The sequence below is a fragment of the Drosophila grimshawi genome, unplaced genomic scaffold, assembly GCF_018153295.1.
Source record: "Drosophila grimshawi isolate 15287-2541.00 unplaced genomic scaffold, ASM1815329v1 contig_1006, whole genome shotgun sequence".
In the NCBI taxonomy this organism is placed as follows: Eukaryota; Metazoa; Arthropoda; class Insecta; order Diptera; family Drosophilidae; genus Drosophila; species Drosophila grimshawi.
Window position 1 is genome coordinate 2,121,056 of NW_025062489.1, and position 23,462 is coordinate 2,144,517.

The following is a 23,462-nucleotide window of genomic DNA, read 5'->3' on the forward strand; positions in this document are numbered from 1 at the left end:
CTGCCCAATACGAGTCGAACTGTTATACAATTAATTAAGCTTTTCGAAGCTTACACATGCTCCATGAATGTGCTTCATGAGCTTTAAGCTTATGGCGCAATTTCTATTTGAATGAAACGATAAAGTGATCTTATTTTCAGCTGATCTACTAAATATATTGCGGCTAAGAAAAATATTCACCGCCAAAAGAGAAGTCGACTAAACGATCGCTTGACAAGGAAATATTATTAATCACGAAATAGAGGAACAAAATGAAATCCAATATTGCTTGACTAACAGATGCTCTGCCCCCAAATAAAATGTATAGGTGTATTACAAATCTAGACCAATAATAAACTTTACTCAAGAACATATATACATGCATAGATGTTCCTGGATCGTACTTCTAATCAGTCAGTTAATATTCCTTCAAAATACAGTTTCCAACTGAAAAAATTCGAAGAAGAGATTAAAATCAAAGTGTAGTAAAAAACGGATTCCCAGTAATCAGTTAGCGCTTTGCTCATAATTCACTTCATCGTACAACTATTAGCTGTGGATGATCTGCTCTGGCTGATCCGCGGTGGTTGATCTGCTGCCGCTGAGGTCACCCGCTGGGTTAACGCTAGTTCTTGCGGTCAACGCAAGCCAAAAACAAATCAAACAAAAAATTAATTTACCGCCCAGCGGCAAGCAACGATTATTACTGGCAGATGAGCAGCACTCTCTCTCTCTCTCTCTCTTTCTCGCTCTCGCTGAAGCTCTCTCTTTCCCTCTCTCCGTGTAGCAGCCGCTCTCCGTCGCTGGTGAGTGTGAGGCAGACAGCGGTGCTGCTCTCTTGGTCAAATTGTAGCTGGTACATAAAAAGCTCAAGTCGGCGCGCACGCTCAAACAGTTGGCCAAAAGAAACGTCTGTCTGTGGACCAAAGCGAAGCGAACGGAGGGCGAATCAAAAGCAAACCCAAACAACTACGATAACAAGAACGATTAACGATTAGCGATTCACGATTAACGATTAACGATTGTGTGTTTGTGTGTGCGTGCGTGTCTGCCAGAGCGTGTGTGTTTGTGTGTGCGTGTGTGTGAGTTTGTGTTGGTGTGTTCAGCACACAGTTGTTAATCATTTTTGAGACATGGCCAAGCTTGTGGCGCAATGTATGCGCCTGGGCCTGGTTTTAATCCTGGCCGCAGCCGTGGCCCAATCCGAGCCTGTCAAGGCTGACAGCAACAAGGAGTCGGCGCCGCTTTCCCTGCCCATTGTGCAGACGAGCACTGAGTCGCCAATTGCGGACATGGCGCTGATTGGTAGGCAACAAAAATATACAAAAAAAAAAAGAACCTCAAACAAACCAAACGCGCCCTCAGACAAAACTAATGTCTAATGTGTTATTTATATTATTTTTTTCATGTGCTCCAATTTTTTTCTGTGCTGTGTGTGTAATGCAATGCTGCTTTGTGTGTTCACTTTGCGGCTTTGGCTGCTTTTGCAGAGGATGCCCCAGTGGTGCCCAAGATGCCCACAGAGAAGCCACCAGTGGCGCCAGTCAATGCCAGCGACACGAACATGAACACCAACAAATCAGAGTCCAGTCCCAAAGTGGATGAGAAATCGGCTGAGCCGCACACCGTTGCCGACTTTATTATTCATCCGTTGATTGCTTTCAAACCACGCCAAGCGACGCTGGATGAGTTGCAAGCTCAGGGTAAACAGGCAGGGGGAGGTGGGGGAGGTGCTTCAACCTCCTCACCCAGCACTTGGCTGTTCGGCAGCCCTGGTCAAGGCTTGGGCTCCTCCATCTCGACGCTTGCGGGATCCGTTTCCGGTTGGTTCAGCGATCGTTTGCCTGGCTTGAACGGCCTGGTAGATACACCTGTGCGTGATGGGACCAGAAGCACCACCCAACGTCCCGATATTGTAGTCCGTGTTCAGCAGCGTCCAAACAGAAGACGCGGTAACGGCAACGGCAACGGCAACAATCTCAACAACGGCAATCGAAATGGCAATCGCAATGGTAATCGCAATGGTAATCGAAATGGCAATCGAAATGGCAATCAAAATGGCAATCGAAATGGCAATCGCAATGGTAATCGCAATGGTAATCGCAATGGTAGCGTTAATGGTAATGGTAATGCTAACGCAAACGCAAACGGTAATCGTATCCAGCGTCCAAATCGCATCGACAATCATGTGGACTCTCTGGATGTGCAGGAGTATGATGATGACGATTACTTTGATAGTGATCACTACGATGAGGAGTTCTATGATGAAGAAGAGGAGCTGGATGACTTGCTCCTCCACGAAGACGATGATCAGTCATCGCTGGAGCATATCGACAATAATGCTGATGAGGAGCGTCAGCAATCCGCTGAGGAGCAGCAGGAGCAACAAGTCCAACAGCAGGAGCCAAATCAGAAGCGACGTCGCCCCGCTGAAGTGCAGTCGCAGCGACGCAAGCAGCAAACCCAACTGCAGTCGGAGTCGGCGTCAGCGGCAGCGTCATCTTTAGCGTCGCAGTCGCAAACGCAAACACAAACGCAGCGCCGTCAGCAGCAGCAGCAGCAGGTAGTAAGGCGTGGTCAACCGTTAGCTCAGCTGGAGCAAGAGGAGGAAGGAGACGATGACGAGGATGCGGATGTAGAGCTGGAGGATGACGATGATGAGGATGCGGATGCGGACAATGAGCAGAGCTTCTCAAATGTAGTCTACACACACACCTCACGTAAGTCGCCCAGCCAAACGGGCTTCATCCAGAATGGCCAGCAGAGCTTGATCAATCAGATACGTCGCTTCACCTTTGGCCAGACACCCGCTGAAATAAACACACAACTGCGCAAATCCCCCAACAGCCAGATACTCTCGAGACCCGCTGCTGGTGTCCGTCGCCCACAGCAGGCGACCCTGTTGGTCAATCGCAATGGCCAGACCGTGTATGTGGCGCCCGAGATGCTACACCTGAGTCCCGCCTACACCAACTATGGCTATGTGGCAGCCCCAACCAAGAGGCAGCGTCTGCCCGCCAGACCATATCCACAGCCACCGTTGACTGTGCCGCTGCGTCGCAAGGGAAGCCCCACACAATACATCACGATACCCTGGAGCCAGCTGGGTATTTCGTCGCCCGAACGCCAATCGGTTGTGTCGGTGGCCGAGGGCATGCAAGCGCAGCCGCTGATTTTGAACATACCCGAGAGTGCCATCAGTTCGGTGCCCAGTAAGAATGGCCAGAAGAAGAAGAGGAAGCGACCGACTCTGACGGCGGCAGCGGTGCCCCTACTTGCCGACGCCTCGCTGATGGACATCTTTCAGCCACCACAAATCCCCCCCTCACGCACCAGCTCCGGCAACAAGTCCAAGCCCGTACTGATTACCGCGAAGCCAGTTCAAGCAGGCAACGCTGCCGGTTTCCTGCCGACGCGCATCCGCCCCGCCACAATTGTGGAGAAAGCACCCGCCATGGAGACACCCATGGATTCGCAGTCGGAGAGCCAACCTCAAGGCCAGAGCGAGCAACAGCAGACGGCGGAAACGTCGCCAGTTGTGACCGTCGAGCAGCAGCAGATGCAGAATGCGGCGCAGCAAATGATGCCCGAGCAGGAGTTCATCATTGTGGGCGACGACAACGAGCCGGGTCTGTCGCGCCATGTGCAGCCCGTCTATGGGGATGCCCGCTATGTGTCCTATGACGATTTCCAGCCCTACCTTGATTTAACGCATCAGAACCGACGATTTGCGCTCCGCAAGGTGGGACGTGCTTTGGAGCCGGTGTCGGAGGACAATTCCTCTGCCGATTTACCCTCTGCCCGGGTCTAGTTCTACTAATATAACGAGAGCATATACTGATTAAATGAGAAAAGAAGCGAAAGAATTGAAAAAGAAACAATTATGAAAACAAAAAAAACCACATAAATGATTTTTAATCACAAAAAACCCAGTGTGCAAAAAATAAATTTTTTTTACATTTTTTTTCCCTTGTTGTTGTGTGTGTGTGTCGGATTCGTAGTCGAGTTCGAATTCGATGTCGTAGTCAAAAGTCGAACGTTCACAGATTGACCGAAAAATGCTAATCGCTGTGAACCCAATGTGAACTCCAAATCAAAAACCCGACTAGAAAACTGTTAATTATAAATATCTTCATTTTTTTTATTAATTAATTTTTTTGTTTTTTTTTTGTCTTCTTTGCTTCTTTTTTCGAATGTGATTTCTTGATTGTTATTCAGAATTATTGAATGCCGTTAATCGGCGTGCGTTGACCCGTCCAAAAAGAGTAGCATATTAATGAAGCTCGTGCGCTTTGACCCATTAAAATGAGCCAAAAGAAAGCCGGGTCATTTATATTAATGAATTCATAGAATTTGAAATATTTCTCAGCTATCAATAGAGCGTATGCTAAGTTCAAGGAACTAGTTATTCTAAAACGACTAACGGTGGTTTCTATAAACTAGGCTAGAGGTTCGTTTGGATTATAAATGCGAAGCGAGCACCTTATTTATATATATATATCGGATAGTTGTGACATCTGATTTCCAAGCCAGTTTCATAGCAGGCAGCCTTGAGGCTTAAGGATATATTAGAGTTATGTCTTCACAGAAGCTCTCCGTTAAAAGCTTTTACATGCTTTCAAAATTGATCAACATTCTACGAAGACTTGCGTAGCTTTTCAAAATGCTTTGAGCAATAAAAGTTGCATAGCAGGCAGCTAGAAAAAGTTTCAAAGTTCAAGCAGTCACATAGCAGACACCTTGAAATAATCAATTAACATAATAGTAGATAAAGATGTAAGTAATTGCAGTAGATCGTATGATATAAATGAAAGATATAAGCTTTTAGATGCCATAACGTCAAAAAAGAAGAAGAATAGCTAATAGTTTAAAATTAGCTGCACAACATTTTTATAGAAGTGTCTTCTGGTTCCCATTGAGTACGGTGGGAGTAGATGCCTCAATTTAATAAAAACAACTATGGAAACTGTCATTCAAAGAAGCACAACTATGTGTCTTCCTAGTTGTGAGAATAGCTGTAATTAGAAAAGAGTTTAATGTTTTTAGCAAAGAACGAACTTTCAGTGTTGTCCATCTACACGTGTTTCCAAATCATCAATTAGCTGCAATGTTCATTGCTCAGTTTTGGGGGCTTTCAATCACGGATAATCACTTTCCACTTAAAGCATTGAATCGACTACGACTTCTGCTTAGGCTTCGGTCTCGGTCTCGGTCTCATTCTCGACGTCGGCACTCAATACACAAACACACATTAACAGCAACAATAATATATTTCAGTTTTAGCACCTAAGGGCAACTACCAGAGAACTTCAGCATTCAATCACTGGCTCCCACTTGGCGTATGATAATGTGAAATGTGAAATGAAATGGAACGAGAGGCTGAGAGGCAGCTTGCCACTCGACTTGGACACATGGCTGGGGCCTCGGGTATTTTGGCTTGGGCTGTGAGGTACTGCCGAAAATTTGCATAATCATGCTAAGTGCGGCAAATTGTTAGAGCAATCAATGCGACATTATTAGGCCAACATGCGAGCACTTGAGCTCCCGACCCCATCGGCGGGAAGGCGCGACAAAGACCCAGTTGACAACATCATTCGTCATTCGTTAAGAACGAAACAACGAACAAACGACGACACGGCCCAAGTTGATGATAGCCTGCTGCTTCTGCTGCTGCCCCAAAAATGCTGATAATGATGACGATTACGAGGATAATGATGACAATTGAGCGCCTCCGGGGGTTACAGCTCCTCAATTAATGGTTGGATGCCATGTGCTGGGTTAGTGGCTTGTGGTTGACTGGTCGAATATTTCGCGGGGTGAATGATCAGTTAAGTGGCAGTAGTAGTAGGGGCCGGCAAGTGGCGATCAGCAATTTGGCTAAAATACACACGCGGTATTCGAAATTAGAAATTCATCTGAGAGAGACTACACACATTCACAAAAATGCGCAGTAACTGTAAATACACGTCGAAAGATTCATAATTCAATTTTGAATTTCTTTAGCTGTGCATATGCTTAAAGTTCAACGCTTGGCCTGTGCCTAAGCCAAATTAGTTGACTAATTCCATAGCTAATTTCCATTATGTGCCAACAATCATAAAAGAATAAACAAAATCAGCCAAAAAACATCAACTAAAAATGTTGAGTTCATTGCTATGTTGGCCATTTGGGTTTTTTTTCGTGCGTTGAACTTTCAGCTGGCCGAAGTCAAATACATATACGGCCACCAAGTCCAAGTCCAAGTCTAATTCTAAAGTCGATTTCTCCCCTACCTTCAATCAATTTATTAAACATTTGCTCAGCTTCTCAAACTGGATGCCATTTTGATGTCTATTCCCATTCGATCTGATTACTATTCACGGCATATGTTTTGCAGTTTTGACATTTGACACCGTTGATTTTTTACAAAAATTAAGAGGTCACAAGGCGGCGCAGGGGGCACCAGCTGCGGCACCTTTTTATGCTAATCTCATTTTAGAAATTTCTTTGGCAGTTCTTCTTCATGTTTTTCTTCTTTTTCTTTTGCTTTTTCTGATGACCTGTTGTTATGCGGATTTTGCTATTGCCAAGAGTCTCTTAAATGATATGTGGCTCTCTATTCAGGCAAATGCAGAATTTTTTAATTTTCTAAAATATTTCTTGAACATCATAAATATGCGCATACCTAATATTTTTATTATGGTTTCATTTGGCGGCTTATTGCTGATTATGAATCTAAGGAATTCGCTTGTTTTAAATCATAATTTATGCTCTTGATGCTCTTATTTAAAAGTGGTCTGCACATACCAAATTCGATGGCTTCAACTGTCCTATTCTCTGAGATCGACAGAACAGGAGAGAAAGACGAATGGTTGCTTCTGATGTGCCTGCTTAGACAATACTTTCTACTGAAGATACATCTTTCATTTGTTTTCTAGTTCTCATTTCAGTACGGATACTGCTATCATTCTAGCATTCTTTCACTAAAGTCTTTCGCTTTGAGAAATGCTGTGTGCTCAAACAACTACATATTTAGAATACCCTCTGCAAAAGAATAAGAATCAATTAAACTCATTTTTATTTTATAATTTTTATTATTTGCTTATTATTATTATTAAATATTATTGTATTTTACTCAACATTCTTTTGTGTATAGTAGTACAAAGTGCTCTTACTAAATGCACATTTTTATACGCTTAGGGAGGGCAATAGAATTTTGTCTAGATAAAGTATTTATATATTCTTGATAAGCATCTGAAAACGAGCAGATATTCACAGGTCGGAAATCTCATGATGATAGATACGATAGGTCAATTCCCGCTTGTGTTCTGGTAAGCTATGCGCCTTGCGTGCTTGCCTCGGCTCCAAGGCACCGTTCGCTAAACAAACTTGTTCACTTGATCGATATACTTAAAGTCGGATCGCTCGTATCGGTTAACATAGCGAGAATATCCAGGCGCGGAACAAAACTATTATGATTGTTAATACTAAATGCTAAATATCTGATTTGCCTACTATGCGCATTTTTTATCACATAGTTTCAATGTTTCTGCATACATATTCTCTGATGAAACTTCCACTACTCGCTTGCCGCGTTCCATGTTCCCTTCTTTGTATCTATCACACTCGAATCGCACATGAGCTTGATTGACCCAGCGACAAAGTACGCAATGAAATCTCAGCTGTGATCACAGCACTCGAACGTATATCAGAGTTTCCAGTTAGTGAAATAAATATATTATCAATAAAATAAGAGATCATCTCAGACACCATGTATATTCTCTGAAACTTATACAACTAAACAATTTGATGCTGGCATGTGCATCGAGAATATATATATATATGAATACAAATTCCAGCAACGAAATAGCAATATTATTAATTCAGTCATTGAAAATTTGACTTTTGTCTTAGTTGTCTGAGCTTAGATCGAGAATAGTCTTTACTTTATAATATGCTTAGGGTTCCATTAGTCAAAGTACGTATGAGTTTAGAACTGTGTGAATTAGTAATTGAAAAAATGCAAACCGTTTTTATGGTGCTATTTATATATATATATTATTCTTTGTGCTCCTTATAGGCTTTCGACAAATACATATGCATAGACTTAGCTATATTTGACGCAATATAAAAGTATATGCTAAATGTATTAATACACATAACAATGCAAAGTAATTGGAAATGACAGATATTGTATAGTTGGCTATTGCGAAAAACGAAATAAGAAGAATTTAATAAAACATAAACACTTGCTTCTAAAATCAATCACATATGTTTTGAGATAATTCAAAGATTGACACATTATTGTTTCTTGGGGCCATAATAGAAGTAATTTGGTGGAGATGGACAACGCATCCTGGCAGCAGCGCGCACAAATTAAGGACGATGAAATCGAAGTCAATGCAACGGGCAGGTTTATTAAGGGTTTCGTCTGGCCAAACATATCGATCGAGTTCTATCTGGATATCAGCATGGTCATCTCCCATATACTGTTCATCGCCATTACCATCGCCATATCGCGCAAGTGCTTGCTCCTGCAGCTGGCAAGGACGGCAAAGCACGCCTTCTATTGTGCCGTGGCTCAGGTGCTGTGCGTGAGCGAGGCTATGATGATCCGGAATGCGCTGATGCACACGACCTTTGGCCTGCTGGGTTGTTTACTTGGCTTCTTTGGCGTTGGTACCGAAGTCCTGAGGAAGCAGACTCACTTTCGCAGCAAACATGGTCGCTTTGGTCTGGCCGGATGTTTGCTGCTCTTCGGGAGTTTCTTCACTGGAATGTGGCTGCTGTTGCAGCAGCTGCGCAATGAGTTCAGCATCAGCTTGCTGTTTGGGCATCGGGTGTGCGGACTCTTTTGCTTCATGGCCACAATGGGCACGCTGATGTTTAGCTACAACACAGGATTCATGCATCACAATTGGCAGAATAATCACATTGCTGTATTTAAGTGCTGCACACTGATGGCAATGTTAGGCGCCGTCTGCTACGAGTATAGATATTTTGCGGCAAGTATTGCGGCACTGATACCCAATCAAATTCTCGACGCGATTTCAGTTTATGAACGGGATCGTCATCTGGGATAGCGGGCCGAATTTACAGACTAACCGTATTGCGGCTTATCATCATTGAAAAGTTATTCTCATTTTGCATTCGAGCGAGTTGAAATGGGAGTAATGATGTCATGCTCGAAGTCGACGACTTTTACTGCAGTACAGTCAAGAGTTCCTCCAATTCAGCTTAAATACTCAATTTTACATGCCATAAACTCAAAAGAACACAACAGTTTATTAAGAGCTCTATAATTACTCGATTGTAAATTTATGTAATTATTTTATATTATTCCTCTCTGAGGCTATTGAAATATTCATTTATATAAAGTAATTTCATTTGCGAAGATGCTGTTAAAGCGCTTCACAAAACACTATTTCCCAGCGGCCTTTGATGATTGTGGTTAGTGTTTTTTACCCATCAATTTGCCCCACACAATCACGGTAGAAAAGAGCAATTGTATTATTATTATTTCTACATTTATACAGGAAAAAATTAGATTTAATGCTTTAAGAAACTCATTTACGATGTGTATTACTAGTAATTGTTAGATGTCTTTCTAATAAGCAATTTATAAATTACATATTTGAAGAATTTTAAGATCTTGATTAAATCACATTTGCAATTTGGCTATTAAAATTGTTACATTTTTGGAGTTTTCAGAAACTATAACTGCTGTTATAAATAAATAATTTTATATGAGATCTTTATACTCAACAACACATTTGTTTTTTTTATTTATTTATATGAATAGCGATTTTGATCGTTTGCGCTAGGTGATTGAGGCACAACAAGTTGATTTGTGGCACAAGTGAAGGTGAAAAGTCATGAGGAGCGTACGAAGTGGCTAAAGCAAAACGACAACAGGTAAAGCGCCATCGTCGTAGCGTTTTTGGGGTTGGGGTTAGGTTAAGGCCAGCACTTGGGTATATGACCGAGCGACTGTGCCACGGCCAAAACAGTTGCCATACGTCGCTAGCTGAGCACTGGACACTGGTCACTGATCATTGAGCATAGGGCTCTGGGCCCTATGCTCTAAGTTCTAAGTTCTGCAGAGTGCTGGGGTTCATAGATCTTTGATTATATTGTCATTAGCGTGACTGGGTTCAAGTTTTATTTTGTGGCTGCTGTTTTGTGTTTTGTGTTTTCTTATTTTTATTTTATTTTTGTTGTTTTTGTTTTTTGTGTGTTCTGTTCTGGGGTCTCAGTTGTGGTCGGTTGAGTTGGTTATCGATGTAGTTTGGGTTTCGACCGCGGCTTTTGTTCCTTCTGCGGTCAGTGAACTTTGATCAGCATTTTTGGCCATCTTTCCACCAATTTCGGCACTTGAATTTATGCCGACTTCGATATAAGTATGAATTCGAAATGGATGCCGTTGTTGAACCTGAAGCTGAAGCTGAAGCCGTTTGCCATTCCATGGGCGTAATTATGTCAATGTCTAGAGTTATCTCTCTTGATTGTCTTTTATTCTCGTTTTTTTTTTTTTTTCTTCATTTTTTCTTTCTTTTTTTTAGCGATGCCACTGACTCTGTGTGAGTAGATGTCTAGAATGATTCTTTTAGTCAGTTGGCAGAGTTTCGTGGTTTCGTTTAGTCATTTCATCGATTTTGTTTTCCTTATTTGTTCGCTTGTTTGTTTGTTTGTTTGATTCTTGCTGCCCTCTGCCTCGAGCCAAGAACTTTTTGCATAAAAACCTAGCAGCTAACAGCGATTCTGTACAGTTCTCTTTAGAACTTTGCTTACAATTAAGTAGGACAATACGCAGCGCAGCAGACGCAGCACAGCAGACATAGTAAAAGCAAAAAGCAATAAGCAAAAGCAGCAGCAATAGCAAAATATTATATCTTTCTTAGCAAGGATCCCACGCACTGAAGCCATGTCCAAACTAGGTGCTCTATTCGTGCTCAGCTGTCTGGTGGGCCTGGCCTTGGCCTTGCCGGGTAAGTGATTATTCCGAAACTTTTTGTCCATCTTCCATCTTATGTGGTGAATTGCAATTGCAGAATCTCGCCTGCAGCAACAAAGACAAGTGCATCAGCAACAGCAGCAGAAGTTGCAACATCCTTATTTGTTTTTTAGCGTGCCACGTGGACGTGCCAATGCTGGGGGCGGTGCTGTGATGCAGGGCTTTGAGATTGTAGAGGATCCCGAGGACATGCACAACGATTCCGATGATGATGACGCTTATGACGATGATATGCCCGAGATGCCATTGCGCCGTCTGCAGCGTCATGACGATGATGAACTCAGCGATGATGATGTTGACGATGATAACGATGATGATCAACCGGCACAGCGCAAAGGTCTCGGCTTTGCACGCAATGGTCAACTGGTGCTGCTGAATGGCAGCAATCAAGACGTCGACATCGATGACGATGAGGAGCAGGACGATGATGAGCAGGACGATGATGTAGATGGACAGCTGCCCATGGTGCTGGCCAAAGCAGCCGTCATGGGAAATCGCCACAAGCCGAACGCAATAAATGGCAAGCAGCTGCTGAAGAATGCCAAGCCAACACAGATGATGGTGGCGAGAGATCAGGCCGGCGCCATTATGGTGCCCGATGGCATTATCGAGATCGAGGGCCAGAGCGTCGTCGATGAGAAGACGGGCAAGGCTGCTCTCCTCGTGCCACGCGCCGCACTTGATGCCATTCCCAATGGCGCCGTTGTCGCCCTCATGGAGCGCTCTTCCTCCTCCACTGGCGAGAATGAAGCCGGTGAGGAGCGCGCCAATCGTGTCATTGTGCGTCGCCGCAAGACCGGCGGCCGTCGCAATCTCCAGCTGCGTCGTCGCGCTGGTCGTCCCGTCCGTCGTCGTCGCGGCGGTCGTCCCGTCCGTCGTCGCGTCAACAATCGTCGTCGCAATGTGCGCGTCATCCGCCCCAATGTCAATCGCCGACGTGGCGGTGCCCAGCGTCGTCGTGGTCAGGTGATGTTGCGGGGCTGAGCAGCTCAGGAAAGCAGCATATAAATGTAAAGTATTATAGTTAAGTACTAAACGGGACCATCAAAATGCGGCAATTGATTACGATTCGAAAATAAATAAAATGTGATATGAAAATAATGCGAGATGTTTTCTTTTTGCAACAAATCCCTCCTAGTCTTTGAGTACACTTGTGTGTACTTTTTAATTGGATTTATTTTGTTGGGGCATTTGTTTTTCTTCTTAATAGTAGTACAAATACAAATAGCAATAAACTGTAATAAAAAAAAAAATAACATTTGTAATATTTATTTCCTTAATATTTAAATGTTCTGTATATAGTTCTTGTCTGCTTCATTTTGCGACAGTTGATAAAAAAAAAATCAGCTGAGAAAATAACATTAGAATTTTCGAACACTATTCTTTATTTGTTTTTTTTTTTTCACATTCTTAGCAGATATACGGGTATTTTAATTGCCTTTCTTCTCTTTATTATAACTGAAAAGATTCTACTGGGCGATGGTTATTAATAAGGCTAATGCTCTTTTGATTTTGCCTTTTGATTCGTTTAACATATTCTACATATTCGTCTGCATACTTAAAATGAGTTTGGGTTTGCGATTGCTCTTTTCTTTTTCAATCTTTTGGCTAGTAAAACCATTAACTGTTTTTTTTTTTTGTGGTTAGCCGCAAAACATGCATGATCGATTTGACCCAAATCTGCGCTCAGTTTACGGCAATGCTGCGTATACGCAATGTTTCATAGAGTTTTGTGTATTATCGACATTTTTCAACTATTTGGAAACTTACTACATTTTGTATATAGCATGTAAATAGAATCCTTGTTAAATCATTGTTAAATGCACTTTAATAAGAACATTGCATAAAGTCAATAGTCAATATTTTGTCGGGCAAATTAGAGCAAGATTAATTTATGTTAATAATTTAGTCTAACGCTATTTCTATTTAATAGAAGATCTTTGTGAAGTGCAAGAAAGTTTTTATCTCCCTGGTTTGCAATTGAGACTGAATATTATGCAGTTGGCTTAGTTAAGAATATAAGAATGCAATTTTTCATGTCTACAAATGCTTTGTCCATATGTTCATACTTTTCTATTCGGTATCAGAGTATATTGATTTTGTTAAATGTTCGTCATTCTGTCCTTTCTACTGTAAACTTGACACTTGGTACATATTCTCGTCTGTGCCTGAGTCTGACAAAGTTTAAAAATTTGATTGCTACCTAACTTACCCCAGATACTCCGCTTGTTTTCCACAGTTTCTAAGCTACAGCTATGAAAGTCATATGTTTCCCCCAATTTTATAGTTAAAGTTACCAAAGTTTAGAGTAAGAGTCACCAAATATAAAAGGTGCACTTATCCATTAACGCCTCACCGCCGCTAGATGGTTATTTGCCATACAAAAACACTGGTATCAGAGTATATATTTATTATTTGCTTTGAACATGTAATATAGGCAATTTGCAGGCAGAATCAAAAGACTACATGTATGTCAAAGTGAACGTGACGATTTTATTAAAATTTAAATTGGATAAGAAATGGTTATCAAATTTAGTTAGATAAACGGTGTAGTTGGTTGGAAAATAAAATTGCTAACTGCTAATTAATTGCGAAAACTAAGCCACCAGTGCAAAAGACTTAACTGTAACGAATCTAAAGCGAGAACAACAATAATCGAATAGAAATATATAAATCTACTCAAAACTCTTTCACCTGGGGCTACTAAAAATATATTTAGACGGTTCGTCGGTATATAGGGTGGCACAGTTAAGAGCTAATAATGCCGATAATCAATCATAGGCGTCTAAAGATAGATACTACGATGAGCTACAGAAGAGGAGAGATTCTGTACTTTTTGACCATAGTAACTTGACCAAAAGTTCTTTGGCCCTAGAGGTGTTGTTCTTGTTCTGTGTTCTATGCAAATGAGCATACCATAAGCGGCAAACGGCAACACGCCGGCTTTACCAATGGCCTCTTCACTTTGACCCGCCCGGGGCGATTGCGAGATTAATCACACCGGTGGTTCGGCAAGCAAAAATGCCACAAATTGGCGGATTGTAGAAGCAGCGGGGGTATGGGGGGCGGGGTTTCCTATTACAGAGTAATCCATCAACCCTCCTGACCAAGAATTTGTGCTTGATTGTTGTTGTTGTTGGCTTTAGTGACTGGTCTTAGTGGATGTTCAAGTGGATGGGTATATAATCGTGGTGCTCCCAACTTTTGTCAGTCAGTGGCGAGTGCCAGCTCAGAGCCAATAAGTCCCAGTCCCAGTTCCAGTCTCCTATCTCAATCCCAGTCCCAGTTGAGTCATCCTTCAAGGAACACTCATATTCATTTTACCACAATGCACGGCCTGCAACAATTGGTGCTGGCGCTGGTGCTAACGCTAGCGCATTGCACACCACCTGCAATCGGTAAGTCCCAAAATAAGGCACCTTTCCTGATCTTTGGTTGTGTGGAGTCAAAAAAAGTAACCTTTAATTGTAGCTGAGCGACAAGGTTCGAACTATCGCTTGGGTCTGCGCCAAAGCGAGAATCCGCATCCTGAGGGCCGTTTCTCGCAGGCAATTCTGGACAAGTTCGTGAAGGGCACTACGGGAACTACACCATCTTACACCAGCTCTACCTCGCCTACCACTTACACTCCAAGCACCTCATACTCACCAACCGCCAGTCCACCAACAACAACATCACCAGGAACAGGAACAGGAACAGGAACGGGAACAACAGCACCAACTGCTTCAGTAGTACCAGCAAAAAGGGCAATAGAGAATAATGATAATAATGATGGGTCCCACGCACATAATGCACGTGACTACGCCGATGGCGTCGATGACGATGAGGATGAGGACAGCAGTGCCGGCAACGATGACGCTGACGATGGCGATGACGATGATGGTGATTATTTTATGATCGCCGCCGAAGGTGGTGCTGCTGCTGCCAAGCCCTCAGCTGGTGGAGCTGCAAGACAGCGCCGGCCAACTGAGACGCAGTGGCGCCAGTATCAGCAGGATCAGCGCAATCGCCGCCAAATTAATCGTTTGCAACGTCAGTATAATCAGCAAATCCGTAATTTGTTGCGTCGCCAGCGTCAGTCGACGCGCCGCAACTCGCAGCGCATTCAGCGCATCCAGAGGCAGAATCGTAGACGTAGCGCCATGCGTAATCGCCGCAACAGGAACAGGAACAGAAGCCAGAGGCAGCGTCGTCGCCAAAACAGTTTACGCCGTTACCGTCGTCATCGGACGCAAAACCAGCGTCGCCGTCAGCGCATGAACCAGCGTCGTCGCATCCGCCGGCTAATGCGCCGTCGCCGTGGACGCAGCAGCGGTAGGATCTTGGTCGCCTAAATGGTAATAGGACAACTATTCGATTCCGATACCGACACATTAATCCACATCCGCATTCTTGAACAAATTAACAAATGCAATGGCAGCTAAAAAAGTGCCTCAAATAAATATCTTTTTTTTTCAACAAAATCTCAAAATCTCTCAACTGAATTGACAATGCATCGGGGATCTGGAGAAGCATGGGAAGCAAAACTTATAATCTATAGTTAAGAGTCTTGACTCACAATATTTTTATTTGCCTTAAGGATAGCAAGATTCTTCTTAATAGAAACTGTACACTTCACATGTGATATTGTTCTATATTTATTGCCGTTTTATTATCATCATGTAAATGTCCCTTAAACCTCTTCTAATTTGTATTTCAGTTGCATCTCAAGTTCATTGCTGCAAATATTTGTCATGAAGGAAACGGAAATTTCATTTACGATTTCATATTCATAAAATGAATAATTCTTTCATTGCATTTATTTTGCTTGCCGAAAACTATCAAAATCAAATATCTATAAAATATCATTTGTATTCAAATATTATTCAAGTTGCACATTCGAATCGGACGATTCTCCAGACATGGATATTAAATATAAAGATTTTTTTTTTTTGTTGCGAAGTTTTATTTATGATTGCATTGTTATCATTGAACTTATCAAAATTATGGAAATTGCATTATGGCAACTGATCTGCATGTTGATCACTTAAGGACCGAATAGCACAGTTTGGTTTCGGTTCATTGACTCTGGGTTACACTTTCGCCCTTAAGTTATGTCTTGCATTTTGGCAGCGCTTAGAATTTCTGTTCAGTTCTGGCTCAGAACAAAAGCGTCGGCCATATGAATATGCTAATGCGCATCGATTGATTCGCAGATCCAGATCCAGATACACAGCTACAGCTATGCAAATGTCGTGGCGAGCATGGCTAGGGTTATCAGGTTGTTGTGCGAATGGTCAACTTCAACATTAATTTATGGGATTATGCAAAATGCCTTACAACTTAAGGAGACTGCCTAATTTCTTTTGCTCTACTCTGCTCTGCTCTCTCTCTATATATAAATATATATGTATATATATATATGTATATATATTTATTTTTTTTTTTTGTTTTGCAATGTAACTCTGTTGTTGGCAACTAGAGCTTGGCCATTGGGTATATAACCCTGACGGCCCATTGGCATCGGCACAGTCAAGCAGCATTATTGCCTCAGGCAAGCAGCGAGGCCGAACAAGTCAAGATAAATACGGGATTTATATAGGGATTACCGAACAAGGACATCGTTGTTATCACCATCATGAGATTTCTAACTTGTGCGCTTCTTTTGCTAGCAATAGCAACGTTGTCCCATGCAGGGGGTGAGTACAAAGCAAATAATGACCGGAAAGTAGCCCCAAATCAATCCACAATTGCAGTTGGACGCAGAGAGGATGCGGAGTCATCGCAGCAAAGGTTGCACCTATTCAAGCGTGGATCCCAAGCTGAGGGACGAACTTTCAATCTAGGGCAGAAGGGCAACTGCGAGACACAAACGACTACAGCTCCTGATTATACTATAACCAGCGGCACCACTACACCAGTAACACCACCAACAGGCACACCACCAACAGGCACACCACCAACAGGCACACCACCAACAGGCTCACCACCAGCTAGTCGCAGCTTCGATGACGACGAAGAGGAGCATGCCGATGATCCTGACGATGACGATAATGATAATGATGATGAAGATGAAGATAATGACTTCGAACTGGAACTCCATGCCAACGATGACGAATTGGAGGCTGTCAATGGCTTTCGCCTCAATAGCATTAACCGTCCATCGCGGGCAAACAACAACCAGTTGTCGCTGACCTCTCGCATGCAGGAATACGAACTGCGTCGCGAACGGGAGACAAACAAGATGCTGCGCCAACATATCCGGCAGATGCGCCGCCAGAACAGGACGAATCGCCGTATCGCCCGCAATGCTATGAGACGCCAGCAGCGCGCCAGCCGTGTCAAACGTCGCAACGTACGCCGCAGGAATCGTCGGAATCGCCGCCGCATGAACAGGCGCAATTTGCGCACTCGTCGCCGCCAGAGAAGGAATCGCAATCGCAATCGCAATCGCAATCGCATTTTTAATTTTTAAAATGTCCATATTGACCAATTGACCGAAATAAATAGTGCATGAAATAAATCGATTTTATAATCAATATAGCGCACATTTGATGTGCAGGTGTTGACTTGACGAGCTTGAAGGCCTCTTTCACAGCTTTCTGGCAAAATGCATGTTAGTAGACAAACACTTGCCCAATTACCGCCTCGATTCATTGGCAAGTTTCAGCAATCGACACACTGTAAGCACATTTAAAATACAAATTCATTAAGGGCATAATAGTCTTCTGAAAACCTTGATTGCAAAATTGCAAGGTCGATTTTTATTTGTAATTTGTTTTTATAAGTACATTTTGGAAATAACAGGGTTTTTAATGTATGACACCAAACATTTTTATATAACGATATTTAAAATGTAAGCTAAACGAACGAAATCAAACTGGACATCAAATTATAGCGGCTTTTAGCTTTAATGGCTATAGGACAAGTGCGTTCGTTCACTACCATTTTTATTTCCAAATGCTGCTTCGATTTTGGCTTGGGATTTGGGATGATCTGGACTCCAAGCAACTTGTCTCTTTCCCTTATTTTCTTTCTCCTCGTCGAGAGTAAAGCTCTTGCAGAAGTTGCATAATATTGATAGCAGATCTTGTTACTCTCTAACCTAATTATAATGTATTATGATCAATTTTGAAGATTTGTTATGTCATTTTATTGTTTGATCCTTTTCACCATATACATAAATATGTATCCTTTTACTTATCAATTTTGTAGCTACACTTAGAAAAATATCGCCCCAAAATTTAATTTATTTCATTCATCAGCCTGACTGCTATCATCGTCTTCTTGTTTTTGAGAACAATTTTTAGATGTACGAAATAAAAGTCTTCAAATTAGAAATTTGAAAATTTTTCAGAACTAGATTTCCATATTATAGAAAATATATATAAATAGTATAAATTATTTTTAATAAAATAATAATAAATAGTAATAATAATTAATCTCTCGATTGCTAAGCGAAGAGAAGCTGCTAAGTTATTTTAAAATTAATTTATAAAAATTTATGAACTAAAATGTTTGTATCGGTGAAATCTTAAAATACAAATGTCTAATGATAGTATTCGGAACAAAAGGAGTTAAATGTGTACACATATAAAAAATATTTTACTAATATTGCAGAAAAATGCACCCTGGAATTAATAATGGAACAACACTGGGCTTTTGCAAAACTCAAACTTCAGTTGTTGAAATATGCATTTTGATTATTTACCCTTGAATAGTTAATATTCTATATTTATATTTATGATATGTTTTTACGGTTCTCTACATTTTTATCATTTTTCAAGTATTTGCTCAGGTAAAACCTATTTAAAATCCAAAACGTGCTTAACAATATTCTCATAGCATCTGCAGCTAAGTGCACCTTAACAATAATTATGTTTTTATAAGTGCATATTTATTTTTAGGCCAGACTAGTTGTTACATGTGTGGTCTGCGTTTAGGCCATATATGATATGTGGTTCGCCTGAGGCCTGTTCTGTGTACACCTTTAACTCAATTGACTTGTAATTAGAAATTAAATTTTCAATGCCCATCACATAGTTTCCCCATTTTTTTATTATTTTTTTTTTTTAACAGCGAAGCATTGACTAATTGAAATTAGATGATGACAGCAACAAGTTAGTGGGGTTCTCTGGGGGTGCGAATGTGGGTAACTTCAACGGGGAATAGTAGTAGGTAAGAACTCCATTGCCAAATGAGCGAAACGCACATAGAAAGCAGGCAAAAGCCAGGAAAGGTAAATGGAACGCTTCACTGGACTGCGATGATAAGCAGAACAAGAGTCGGACAGCAATGATGACGGTGGAGAACTATTGGTCCAAGCACTTTGATGGTATGTTCAAATAGCTGCAAGCGCTTTACAGACTTTTATTTGTATTTTTAACTGAAATTGAATTCAATTGTGGACGTTTCTGACTGATAGGCAGGTATATCTAGTGTAGTGAACGACTGAGAGACAGAGACAGAGACAGCGAGAGAGAGAGAGAGACACAGAAAAAATATTCATATGCTAGAGTATACACATACACACACACACACACACACACAGCCACATTGATCCCTAGGCCATTTACAGTTAGAGCCCAGTACTTAGCCCAGCCGTTAGCATATTGCGTCGTCGCCGCCGTCAATTGCGGGTATAAAAGGCATTCAATTTGCGCGATAATGTATCAAACATTGATTATCGATCAGTGTGAGAACACGACGAAACTAGCAACGACGGCGAGGACGACAACTTCCACATCGAGCAGCACAGATAAATAGAAAAGTTCTCATTGGTTGAGTAGTTTCTACAATGCAGTCGCATCAAGTCGCATTCTTGCTGCTCTTAGGCAGCCTTCTGTGCCTGAGCTTTGGCCACAGCAGCGCTCGTCACAGCGGCCGCAGCTCCTACTTCAACGAGCCAGCTCTGGCCCGCTCCAACGATGGCAATGTGGCTGTTGCCCTCGAACAGGGTGCCGATAAGGATAAGCTGAATGGTGGTGGTGGTGCAGCAGCAACTGTTGGTGCTGGTGGTGTCGCACCCGGTGTTAGCGGCAGCGCAGTTGGCAATAAGGATGCCTCGAGCGGTCGCCTGTTTCTCAAGAAATTCCTCATGTTCAAGAATTTGTTCAGCAGCAACAATCAGCCCGTGATTCCGATTATAATTACCGGAGCTGGCACTGGAACCGGTACCCTTAGCCCCAGCAGCCCCACACAGACCGTGACCTCAACTGGCACAGTGCCGACGGCCACCGGCACAGTGAGCTCACCAACCTCACCCACATCACCCACATCACCCACATCACCCACGGCAGCCAATTCTCGCCAATATGCGCAGGATGACGAAATGGCCGATGACGCCAATGAGTCCGAGGTGCAGGGTCAATCCGCCAATGCTGAGCTGGTCGATGAGCAGGCACTGCAGGCAGCTTTGGCCGCTGGTGCACAGGAATATGAAGTATATACCGAACCCTCGGAGCAATCGGAGTCTGGAGCAACGGAGAGCAAGGCAAGCCCAAATAATCGCATCAATCTGCGCCGCAAGGGCGGTCGTCGCGGCCAGGGACAGATGATTAGTGTACGCATACCACCCCGCTATCGTCGCTACTTCAAGAATGGCCAAAAGGTCATGCTGAACACAAAGAGTCGGCCCAACAAGCGTCGTGTGATCAGGAGGCGTGTGCAGACCACCAAACGCAAGCGCTTCAACAATCGTCGTCGCGGCGGAAAGAACAAGAACAAGAAGGGCAAGGGCAAGAACAAGAACAAGCGCCCACGTATACCAGTCGTTTAAGAATGACAACAGCAAAGAGTCGCGAGCCACCGATAGAGAGAGAGAGAGAGAGAGAGAGAGAGAGAGGGAGATGGAGAAACAGGGAGCTCGAGCAAAAACGACGCACAACAGCAAAAACAAACAAAAAACAAAAAAAACACACACACAAATGCATTTTTTTTTTTTGTAATATATTGTAGCTAATCTTAATAATTGAAGTCGCACATCTTTTTGGCCAAAACAGAATAAATGAAATCTTTCGTATGGTACTTGACACACATTTATTTTATTTGATTGCTCAAGCATCCTCCACCTTCTCATCCGCCTTCTCCCTACTGAAGTGATCGTGATGTGGCAAAACGAATAAAATCTGTACACCGAGGCGCAGAACTATTTAAGCCGTTTATAGTGTTCGTCAGCCAAGTGAGTCCAACATGTACTGTGCACTGTGCTGCATGTTGTTTACGCACGTCTTGCTGCTCGCTCTCACTGTGCGTTCGGGTGCCGTTCACTGTGGCAGCAACACAAAGCAGCTGCGATTGCGCAGCACCTCCAATGGGCTGAGCAGCGATGAACTCGACGCCGCGCCGCAGCAGCTAGATCTGAGCCAGCTGAGCGAGTCGCAGCTGCAGCAGGTGATGCAGCAGCTCAATGTGGCCAATGAATACGAGGAGGACAATCGTGGCAGCATTCGTCCCTGGAACAAGGTGCAACGCATAATTAGACGCCAACTGGTGCGCATACCCAAACGGTATCTCAAAAAGATCCTCAGGCAGTTTGGACTGGCGCGCAGCGGCAGCAATAGCATCGGATCGCTATCTAGTGGATTAGAGCAAGCGGATCGGGAACTTCAGCTATATTACCTAATACCGCTTGAATAACACTAAAAAGCTATAATCGACTTACGTATGATAACAGCATTAAACGAAAGGCAAAAAAGCAAGTTAATTAAATGTTGTATAATATCAGATCTGATTATGTTTATTTATCTTATTTGTTATGCATAGTATATAGAAAAATCCATATAAATGCAAAAACTCATGGGTGCTGTGACAATTAGAGATATAGATTATTATATTATATATGTTGCCATTCGAGATATCGATTACTTTATAGTATTTGCTAATATAGTTACAGTTGGCAAACTGACTGCAAGACTGCTGTTAACCAGCACTTTATAGCAGCGTCCTCTGAAATACCAGTAGACAACAGCATTTTGCTGAGATTTTTTCCCGTACTTCTCAACCAAGTATTTCTCGGCACCTTTGAGGATTTATTGCGTATCGCCTTATCAGCTGGAGATTTATTAATATGCTGTTTTATATATATATATTTTTATTAATTATTCTTATATATCTCTGTCCACATTGAGAATTTAATGTGTATCGTATTATAGAGCCTTATGAACTGAAAGTACGGTTTATCATCATCAGCCTGTTACAGATCCACCAACGAAATTTTTTTACAAATATTTCTGAGTCAATTAATTTCCCAGATATTTTATTTTATCCGTTTGTGCAACGAGATCTAGAAAATCTTGCGATTGAAATAGAAGCCAAAATAGAAGCTAATTTAAAGAGTGGGCAATAAAATGTTAAAAAATATTTCAATTGTATTAAGACCAAAAATCACATTCATAACTGACAATAAAATTATAGATCAACTGCTATATTTCATAATGACGAACAGGTTCTTTCCCAACGCCCTTCTTCTATGATTATATTGGCCTAGGATATGTTCGTCAAATTGCTTAAGGGGAACGGTGGGCAAAGTATCGATTCCCTAAACCAAAGTTGTAACGTCACTTCCAAGGTCATTTAGTGACGCCGATGTAGTTCAGTTACATCTCGTGAGTAGAATGGAATATAGCCATGATTTCTTGACCGAAACCAGTATGGGCTCTCATATTACTGATGCAATCAGATATTTAGTCAGTACAGAACTGTAAAGGAAGCACCAACAATTCAGAGGTAGAAAATATATATATACAAGTATAATATAGAAAATGTCCCCATTTTTACGCCAAGTCCAGCCCAAAAAAGAAATGCACAAAAACCTGTATCTACCGCAAAGGGCAAGCTGAAGGATAAATTACTAGGAACTTCCTTCAAAGATTGGTACCACCCTGCCCTGCGGCACCTGTTACCAGATGGTATCAGCATATTTCGCTGTCGGTTAGGCCCGACTGCCACGTTCTCTCTTGTTTTCTACTGATATTCCTAGTAATTTCTTTATTTAACACTTGTTAATTATTCAATATTAATTATTAATTTTCGATTGTATTCGAAACTATTTAATGTTGTATATGCTTAGGCGTCCTCAAAGTTTGGAAATGCTTACGGGTGGCTGGGTGTTGGATTGTCAGACTTGCTTCCTACCTTTCATTAATTTATTTTTGTCATTGCTAATTAGATAATGAATATATATATACATGTATATTAATTAATTTATTTTTATTATTATTTTTTGGCCGGCAATAGTGTGGAGCAAATACATAACATATGTACATTTAATTACATACTTTTGGGCTTGTTGGATGCAAATGAATTTTGTTATAAGGTTCAATCGAAAAAAGTTTTGCAAAAATAATAATAATTTTGAACAACTTGTACCTACACAATTTTATAGTCAGAAAATGCACAAAATAAAACACTTGTTGAACACATTTACGCGTAGTATTTTTTTTTTTTGGGACAGCTGATCGCAGTTATGATTCACATCAATTGCCGGCAAATCAGCTATCTCAGCTCTGGT

The 23,462-nt window shown here is 42.0% G+C and overlaps 4 protein-coding genes across 4 annotated transcripts; all 4 read left to right on the top strand.

Annotated features, from left to right (window-relative positions):
• The first annotated feature begins 1,112 nt into the window (after positions 1-1,112).
• Positions 1,113-3,821, top strand: LOC6565484 (transcription factor SPT20 homolog). The gene is made up of 3 exons (XM_032738059.1): positions 1,113-1,284; positions 1,470-1,917; positions 2,041-3,821. Exons 1-3 carry the CDS (start codon positions 1,113-1,115, stop codon positions 3,788-3,790), a joined length of 2,370 nt encoding a protein of 789 aa, XP_032593950.1. The 3' UTR covers positions 3,791-3,821.
• A 4,463-nt stretch (positions 3,822-8,284) lies between these two features.
• Positions 8,285-9,254, top strand: LOC6565485. The gene has a single exon (XM_001991047.2). The coding sequence runs from the start codon at positions 8,301-8,303 to the stop codon at positions 9,039-9,041; it is 741 nt and encodes a 246-aa protein (XP_001991083.1). The 5' UTR covers positions 8,285-8,300; the 3' UTR covers positions 9,042-9,254.
• A 1,628-nt stretch (positions 9,255-10,882) lies between these two features.
• On the top strand, positions 10,883-11,956 carry LOC6565269 (zinc finger protein hangover). Its single transcript, XM_043216223.1, has 2 exons — positions 10,883-10,946; positions 11,010-11,956. The coding sequence occupies exons 1-2, from the start codon at positions 10,883-10,885 to the stop codon at positions 11,954-11,956; spliced, it is 1,011 nt and encodes a 336-aa protein (XP_043072158.1).
• A 7,792-nt stretch (positions 11,957-19,748) lies between these two features.
• LOC6565271 lies at positions 19,749-20,729 on the top strand. Its single transcript, XM_001991050.1, has one exon. It carries the CDS (start codon positions 19,749-19,751, stop codon positions 20,727-20,729), a length of 981 nt encoding a protein of 326 aa, XP_001991086.1.
• Positions 20,730-23,462: the final 2,733 nt, after the last annotated feature.